The 9,408-nt window shown below is 41.9% G+C and overlaps 1 protein-coding gene across 2 annotated transcripts in view; it reads right to left on the bottom strand.

Annotated features, from left to right (window-relative positions):
• LOC122555252 (suppressor of tumorigenicity 14 protein homolog) overlaps window positions 1-7,297 on the bottom strand; it is a 69,351-nt gene extending 62,054 nt beyond the window's left edge. Inside the window, exons 1-3 of one of the 2 annotated variants that reach the window (XM_043701047.1) lie at window positions 6,854-7,297; window positions 5,632-5,779; window positions 939-1,075 (exon numbers count right to left, since the gene is read on the bottom strand). In XM_043701047.1, coding sequence (XP_043556982.1) covers window positions 939-1,075; window positions 5,632-5,779; window positions 6,854-6,958 — 390 coding nt within the window. In that variant the 5' untranslated portion in view covers window positions 6,959-7,297. The remainder of the gene's footprint in view (window positions 1-938; window positions 1,076-5,631; window positions 5,780-6,853) is intronic. The other variant, XM_043701046.1, reaches the window with a different exon arrangement.
• Window positions 7,298-9,408: the final 2,111 nt, after the last annotated feature.

Here is a 9,408-nt window from a genome sequence, read left to right as displayed (position 1 = left end):
TATATGGAATGAGCTGCCAGAGGAAATGGTGGAGGCTGGTACAACTGCAACATTTAAGAGGCATTTGGATGGGTATATGAATAGGAATGGTTTGGAGGGATATGGGCCGGGTGCTAGCAGGTGGGACTAGATTGGGTTGGGATATCTGGTCGGCATGGACGGGTTGGACCGAAGGGTCTGTTTCCATGCTGTACATCTCTATGACTCTATGATTCTAAGTGGTTCCTGGTTGAGTAGACCACCAAACTGCTTCACCACCTGCGTTCAAAATAGCTAAACCTCCCACCATAGTTGTGCATCCACCCAACCTAATATTTAGAGGATGATTGGAAAGAAAATATTACAGAAGATTTTAATATGTGGTGCTATTAATTAAACAATTAGGCCAGTTTACAAACAGTTTCTGAATTAAGCTATATTATGTAACCAAGGGATTATAACCAAGAATTTTAGAATATTTAAGGTGATCTGCAATTTTACTGGAATTAACATATATTATTTAATTGCAATCAATTGGGTGGCAGGGTGGCTCAGTGGTTAGCACTGCTACCTCACAGCACCAGGTTCCCAGGTTTGATTCCAGCCTTGGTCTACTGTCTGTGTGGAGTTTGTACATTCTCCCCATGTCTGTGCAGGTTTCCTCCCACAGTCCAAAGATGTGCAGGTCAGGTGAGTTGGCCATGCTAAACTGCCTGTAGTGTTAGGTGCATTAGGCAGAGGGAAATGGGACTGGGCGGGTTACTCTTTGGAGGGTCGATGTGGATTTGTTGGGCCAAAGGGCCTGTTTCCACACTGTAGGGAGTCTCATCTAATCAAAAATTCAGATTCTATAACTTTGTTGTAAACATTCTCTCAGAAATTAACAAGAAAAGTGAATACAGTACCACATCTACTTTTCCAAATGATTTATAACATATTATTTTTTCTAAGTTACTTACCATATTTTTTAACACCAATGAGTAGTTTTTACAATGAGGTATCACTGGTTCACGTGTCATACGTCCAATGTAATATTGAGAAATTCCATAAATTTTGAGTTTTGGATCAATAAAGTCATCATCATATGAAGTGGCTTCTTAAAAACAGAAGGAAAATTTGTTATTAAACATGAGTAGAGTAGAGTAACCTTTATTTGTCATTTCTACAATATATAGCTGATACAGTAAAAACAAGACAGCGTTCCTCCAGGACTGAGGGTGTGACATGGTCAGCACAAACTACACAATCATACATGACATAAAGTGCATAAGAAGGGCAAAACACACAAGTTACAGTGTAATAGAAGAATGATAAATAATAGACATTTTCCAGCAGCAATTTGAAGTCTGGCAAGGAATTTCAAGTGGAATAGAGTCTGATCATACTGTGTTAAGGAGCCTGGTGGCTTGGGGGAAGAAACTGTTACATAGTCTGGCCATGAGAAACCAAATTTATATGCAGATTTTATAAGAGATCTTAAAGTAATGAAACACTAAGGAGCCAGCAATCATAATATGGTAGAATTCAGTCTGTAGTTTGAAAGAGAGAAGGCAAAATCAGGTGTAATGGTGTTACAGTTAAATAAAGGTAATTGTTGGGGCATGAGAGAAGAACTAATGAAAATTGACTGGAGGCAGAGCCTAGCAGGGAAGACAGTGGAGGAACAATGGCAGGAGTTTCTGGGTGTAATTGAGGACACAGTACAGACATTCATCCCAAAGAAAATATGGATTATCCAGGGTGGGGGAGGCATTAGACAGCCATGGCTGACAAAGGAAGTTAGGAAATGTATAAAAGAAAAAGATAGAGCCTAGAAAGTGGCCAACAGCACAGGAAAATCAGAAGATTGGGACGACTACAAAAACAAACAGAGGATAACAAAGAGGAATAAGGAAGGAGAAGATGAAATATGAAGGTAGGCTAGCCAGTAATATTAGAAATGATTGTAAAAGTTTCTTTCAATAAGAAAAAAAATGAGAGGCAAAAGTAGACATTGAGCTGGTCCACATTAATGCAGGAATGGAGATAAGGAAATAGCTGAAGAACCTAATAAGTACTTTGCGTCAGCCTTCACAGTGGAAGACATGAGTAATATTCCACCAATTAAGGAGAGTCAGGGGCAGAGCTGAGTATGATAGCGATTACAAAAGAGAAAGTGCTGGATAAGCTAAACGGTCTAAAAATTGATAAATCTCCAGGCTCCAATGGGCTACATCCTAGAGTTCTGAGGGAGGTGATTGAGGAATAGAGGATGCGTTGGTTGTAATCTTTCAAAAGTCACTGGAGTCAGGGAAAGTCCCATATAATTGGAAAATCGCTGTTGTAACCCCCTTGTTCAAGAAAGGATCAAGACAAAAGATGGAAAATTATAGGCCAATTAGCCTAACCTCGGTTGTTGATAAAATTCTAGAACCCATTGTTAAGGATGAGATTTCTAAATCCTTGGAAGTACAGGGTCAGATTAGAACAAATTAGCATGGATTTAGTAAGGGGAGTTCATGCATGACAAACCTGTTAGAATTCTTTGAAGAGGTAACAAGAGGGAAACCCAGTGGATGTTATCTATCTGGACTTCTAAAAGGCCTTTGATAAGGTGCCTCACGGGATGCTGCTGTGTAAGGTGAGGGTCCATGGTGTTGGAGGTGAGCTACTGGCATGGATTGGGGATTGGCTGTCTGACAGAAGGCAGAGAGTTGGGATAAAAGGTTATTTTTTGAAATGGTAGCTGATGACAAGTGGTGTCCCACAGTGTTCAGTGTTGGGGCTGCAGCTCACTTTATATATCAATGATCTGGATGAAGGGACTGGGGGCATTCTGGTGAAGTTTGCTGATGAAAAAATTAGGTGGATAGGCAGGTAGTTCTGAGGAGGTGGGGAGGCTGCAGAAAGATTTAGACAGTTTAGGAGAGTGGTCCAGGAAATGGCTGATGAAATTCAGCGTGAGCAAATGTGAGGTCTTGCACTTTGGAAAAAAGAATACAGGCATGGACTATTTTCTAAACGGTGAGAAAATTCATAAAGCCAAAGTATGAAGGGATCTGGGAGTGCTAGTCCAGGATTCTCAAAAGGTTTACTTGCAGGTTGAGTCCATGATTAAGAAAGCAAATGTAATGTTGTCATTTATCTCAAGAGAGTTGGAATATAAAAGCAGTGATGTGCTTCTGAGACTTTATAAAGCTCTAGTTAGGCCCCATTTAGAATACGGTGTCCAATGTTGGGTCCCACACCTCAGGAAGCACATACTGGCACTGGAACATGTCCAGCAGAGATTCACATGGATGATCCATGGAATGGTAGGCTGAACATGCGATGAACAGCTGAAGATCCTGGGATTGTATTCATTACAGTTTAGAAGGTTGAGGGGGGATCTAACAGAAACTTGCCGGATAATGCATGGCTTAGAAAGGGTGGACGCTGGGAAGTTGTTTCCATTGGGCGGGGAGATTAGGACCCGTGGGCACAGCATTAGAATTAGAGGGGGTCAATTTAGAATGGAAATGAGGAGACATTTCTTCAGCCAGAGAGTGGTGGGCCTGTGGAATACATTGCCACAGAGCGCAGTGGGGAGCGGGATGTTAAATGTCTTCAAGACAGAGATTGATAAATTATTGATCTTGCAAGGAATTAAGGGCTATGGGGAGAATGTGGGTAAGTGGAGTTGAAATGCCCATCAGCCATGGCAGAGTGAACTTGATGGGCCAAAGGGTCTTACTTCCACTCCTATGTCTTATGGAATGCTCCGGTCTCTTCTGCCAAATGGTAGGATGGAGAAAAGTTTGAGTGAGGGGTGTGTGGGCTCTTCCACAATACTCTTAGCTTTTCAGAAGCAGCGTGTAGTGTAGATGTCTGTAATGGAGGGAAGGGAGCCCGATGATCCTCTCAGCTGTCCTCACTATCCATTGTCGGGTCTTACCATCCAAGACAGTGCAATTCCCAAACTAGGCAGTGATGCAGCAGCTCAGAGTACTGTCAGTGAACCCTCTGTAGAATGTGTGGGGATACAGGGTGGGAGGTGGGCGTTCCTCAGCCTGCTGGTGTTGAGGATCCAGTTGAGATTCTACACCAGGTGTATGCCAAGAAATCTGGTGCTCTTCACAATCTCCACAGGGAGCCGTCGCTGTCCAATGGAGAGTGGTCGTACCATGCCCTCCTGAAGTCAACAGCCATTTCTTTCATCTTGTCCACGTTCAAAGACAGGCTGTTGACTCTGCACCAGTCGTTAGTCGCTGCACCTCCTCTTTTTATGCTGACTCGTCATTCCTGCTGATGAGACCCACTACAGTCGTACCATCGGCAAACTTAATGATGTGATTCAACCTGTGCATCGCTGCAGTTGTGTGTCAGTAGGATGAACAGCAGTAGACTGAGCATACAGCCCTGGGGCCGCCCCGTGCTCAGTGTGATGGTGTTGGAGATGCTGTTCCCAATCCAGATTGACTGAGGTCTCCAGTCAGGAAGTCCAGGATTCAGTTACAAAGGAAGGTATTTAGGCTCAGCAGACTCAGCTGTTCAGTCAGGTGCTGAGGAATGATGGTGTAAAATGCAGAACTGATGTGTAAGAGATTTACTTATGTTGAAGTTTAAAATGACAAATTTAAAAATGAAAAGCAACTAATTATTAATTCTAACAAAATGGCACTTTTCATATGAAGACCAACTGTATGACAACAATACCAGATTCATTTGTTTATATGTCTACTCATGAGATGTGGGTGTCACTGACCAGCCAGCATTTAATATCCATCCTTTAAACCCAAACTGCTCAAGAAGGTGGACTGTTAATTGTATGAAATAACTTGGTTATGAATGACTTCTAATTATTTCTCTCTTTTACCTCTCCATCTTTCTTTTAAAGTCCAAAGATTTGCAATAGAAAGCTATGAAATGTATTTTTTATGTTCTGCTTCTCCAGTCCTCACTTTCTCCTAAAGAATAGAGTAGCATTGGAAACTGTTCAAAGATGGTTCACTCTACTGATTGCTGAGATGAGTGGGTTATTTTATTAACAAAACATTGCATCAGTTTGGCTTGTATCCTTTGGAGTTTGATGAGCATGATGATACATGATCTTACAGAAGCATATAAGATCTTGAAGGGAATTAACTTTGTGTGCCAAGAGGATGTTTTCTCTCGTGGAAGAGACTAGAACCAGGGGGTCATAACAGAAAAGTAAGGAGTCACCCTTGGTGATGATTTATTTTCTTTAAGAGGGTCATTAATCTGTGGAATTCTCTTCCCCAGAGAGCAGTGAATGCAGGGCCATTGAATATTTTTAAGGCTGAGTTAGATAGATTCTTGACTAATAGGGGAGTGAAGAGGTATAGCAACTAGACAGGAATGTAGAGCTGAGGCTACCATCAGATCAGCCGTGATCTTGTTAAACAGAGTAGGCCTGACATGCATGATTCACCAAAATTCTCAGGAGACCGAACTGCAATTTGATCCATAACATGTCAACATAATTATTTCTTTAAGTATAATTTTAATTAAGAAGTAGAGATGAAATGTGAGTGTAAAATCTATCAATGCAAAAATTAAGAAATACACCCCCAAATGTTCTAGGATTGAACAATATTCCCAGACTGTGTTGCATCAGCAATGAGATCTGTACAATACAATATTTTACTTTGATCATTTAAATATTCTACTCACTTATGCCAAGAATCACGATTGTGGTTATTAAAATTATAGAAGATAACACGATCAGCACTTTACACTTCCAGCTTTTGATTTTATTGCGGATATTTCTATTGTATGTCTCTCTGCAACACTGAATGTTCCATTGTCTATTCCGTCCTTCCTGCAGAAACAATCAAAATATGAATCCAGACGATTACGTAAACTAATAGAAATCTTTGCCACTGTTAAAGATTTAAGAAACATCATGATACAATACAAACATCATGCTACTGCCTCTTATTCTGCTCTTTCCCCTCCTCAGCCCTCTCTGTCCACTTGCATTATGTCTCTCACCAGCTTTTCTGCTTTAACAGCAGATTGCCTTTAGAAGCAGGCGAATGTGAAAAATCCTACAACAACATTTGAATTCTCCTGGTGGCCTGGCAAATGACTATTTGTCAAGTACTATCAAAAACTGTCAAACATTTGAACTGTAACAAAAATTGGAAATGCTGGATAAATTTGCATGCTTGGCAGCACTTGTTGGGAGGGAAAAAGAGTTGACATTTTCACTTCAATTAAAAGAGAAAAGCTGGTCAAGGAGTTAATTATAATAGACAGGGAGGGTTAAAGTGGGGAAATGGCCAGACCTCCTGAACTTCTTCAGCAGTTTCTGTTCATTTGTGAGATTTGCAGCATCAGGATTACAGTATTTTGTTTTTCATCTGATTTATAGAGTTATGGAAACAGACCTTTCAATGCAACTCGTCCATACTGAGAATTTTCTCAAACTAAACCAATCCCATTTGCCTACGTTTGGCGCATATTCCTCTAAACCTTGCCTATCCACGTACTTGTCCAAAAGTCTTTTGAATGCTATAACTGTACCTGCATCTAAATCGGAGCCGACATTAGCCTGCCCAACAACCTCTTCAGTTCAGGATATTATACTTGTCAAATAACCTCTTGGGACTTTAGGAAGACGTGCACGTTTTTATTTTCAGATATACGGTTCCAATCCAGTCTGACGACTTGCCTGTGTATTCGCACGCCCAGTGAGCGCTAATGTGAACCTTTCAACTTTCCCCTAAATAATCTGACAGGCTGGGATCACAATGGCAGAGAGGAGAAAATTCTAACGAAGAGGTGTTCTATGCCAGTGAATCCACGAGAAACAACTCAAATTATGACCAAGCCAGCGATTGGAAGTTTTAAATCTCCCTTTAATAGTTGGCTGAGGAGAGCTACAGCTCACCTGGAGGGACGGCTCCGGCTCCGGAAGGAGTGTCTCTTCTGTGTTGTTCATTTGAGCGCTGTTGGATCGAAAATCGATCATTGGTATTGGCGTTGCTACTGCCATGTTGTAAGCAAGGTCCTCAAAGGAAAATTCAGTCGGATTTGGTTTCACTTTTCAATACTGTATCAAACTTCCCAGAGCATTTAGTTGCCGGAACCCCGGAAGTCTCGGCTTCAGGTGAAATCCAGGCTGAAGTTGAGAGTAACTTCTCACAAGTTGGCAGCGAACGGGGCAGACTAATAACTGGGGTAAAATTTGGCTCTCCCCTACAAGAATAAGTTAGCAGAAGGATAATGAGCCGAGGTGTGGGAAAGGCGAGTGTTGCGCTTCGCTCTGCGACTGTTAGGTGGGGTACTTTCCAGGAATGTGAAATGATGCGAAGGTCACACCTCTTTAATCGGCGTAGATAGGGCAGCGCCCAGTTTACTCAATGTGTGGGAATAACCTATGGTGTCCATTATCAGAATCGGAATCGTGCTTTAACGAAAATGTCATAGCTGTCAGTAGTTTTTAAAATTTAAACGACCCTGTGACGACATCTTCTGGAAGCCTCAAAACTCCTCCCGAGATTTCTGAGAACTGGGATTTGATTCATTTTATTCCCTCGTGAGAGGGAAATGTCAGCTTTGCTGGCCTTTCACCCAGAAAAGCATGTGAAACACAACCAAACTGATCTTGTATATTTTAAAGTGGAGTTCCGTGCATTCATTTCCAATTATTACTGTTTATTGTCACTATTTTTTCTTTTCTCTATCGTCCATTCCTAGTTGCCCCTTGAGAAGATGATGGTGAGCTGAAGTCTTGAACCACTGCAGTCCATGTGCTATAGGTACACCACAGTGCTGTCAGGGAGGGCTTACCAGGATTTTGACTCAACCACAATGGAAGAACAGCGACATAGTGCTTCCCCTAGATTGTCATTCCATCCCTTGCTTTATGGCACAAAAGTTCCACATTGCTGACAGGAGAATAGCCTACACAAATACAGGGCCACATTTCCATTTCAACAGTTCTCTTGTAGTGCAGAACTGTCAGTGGAAGACAAAATAACTTCCCTTTTTCACAGCAGTATTATAAAATGTAAAGGTCCAAGATCACAGACAGCCACTTTGACAGCTGCTGTCAAATGATAAGTATGCAAGGTACCTGAGAGGTTAGGGTGCCAGGTTAGTGGGGCGCAGGCTGGGTAGGATACCAAGTGGGGTGCCAGGATGCCAGATGACAAGAGGGCCAGGTAAGTGATCGACTGTTTAATGAAGGTTGGGGGATAGGAGATTGTGGAGTTTAGAGGAGGGGAGTTACACAGAATGTTACAGTGCAGTACAGGCCCTTCAGCCCTCGATGTTGCACCGGCCTGTGAAATTAATCTGATGACCATCTAACCTATACTGTTCCATTATTATCAATATGGATGTCCAATGCCCATTTAAATGTCCTTAACTTCGGCGAGTCTGCTACTGTTGCAGGCAGGCCATTCCATGCTCCTACAACTCTCTAAGTAAAGAAACTACCCCTAATATCTGTCCTAATTCTATCACCCCTCAATTTATAGCTATGTCCCCTTGTGTTAACCTTCAGCCTCCAAGGAAAAAGGATCTCAATGTCCATCCTATCTAACTCTCTGATTATCTTATATATCTCGATTAAGTGATCTGTCAATCGTCTTCTCTCCAATTAAAATAGCCTCAGTTCCTTCAGCCTTTCCTTGTAAGACATTCTTTCCTTACCAGGCAACATCCTAGTAAATCTCCACTGAACCCCTTCGAAAGCTTTCACATCCTTCCTATAATGTGGTGACCAGAACTGCATGCAATACCCCAGGTACGGCCTTACCAGTGTCTTGTACAGCTGAAGCATGACCTTGTGGCTCCGAAACCCAATCCCCCAACAAATAAATGCCAACACACCATATGTCTTTTTCACAACCCTATCAAACTGGGTGGCAACTTTCAGGGATTTATGCACCTGGACACTGAGATCTTTCTTTTCATCTGCACTGCCAAGAGTTTTACCATTAGCCCAGTACTCTGCATTCCTGTTACTTCTTCCAAAGTGAACTACCTCACACGTTTCTGCATTAAACTCCATTTGCCTCTTCTCAGCCCAACTGTGCATCTTATCTATGTCCCTCTGTAACTCAACATCCTCTGGCACTATTCACAACTCTGCCTACCGTAGTGTCATCCACATATTTACTAACCCATCCTTCTATGCCCACCTCCAGATCATTTATAAAAATACAGAGGCCCTAAAACAGATCCTTGCGGCACACCACTGAAAACTGAGCTCCAGGATGAACATTATCCATTAACCACCACCCTCTGTTTTCTTTCTGCTAGCCACTTTCTGATCCAAACCGCTAAATCACCTTCAATCCCAAAACTTGGTATTTTGTGAAATAACCTACTGTGTGGAACCTTATCAAATGCCTTACTGAAGTCCATATATATCACATCAACCGCCTTACCTGCATTCACCTGTTTTGTCACTTTCTCAAAGAACTCTATATGGTT

Source organism: Chiloscyllium plagiosum, chromosome 12 (assembly GCF_004010195.1).
Source record: "Chiloscyllium plagiosum isolate BGI_BamShark_2017 chromosome 12, ASM401019v2, whole genome shotgun sequence".
Classification (NCBI taxonomy): Eukaryota; Metazoa; Chordata; class Chondrichthyes; order Orectolobiformes; family Hemiscylliidae; genus Chiloscyllium; species Chiloscyllium plagiosum.
This window is presented reverse-complemented; position numbering and strand designations above follow the sequence as displayed.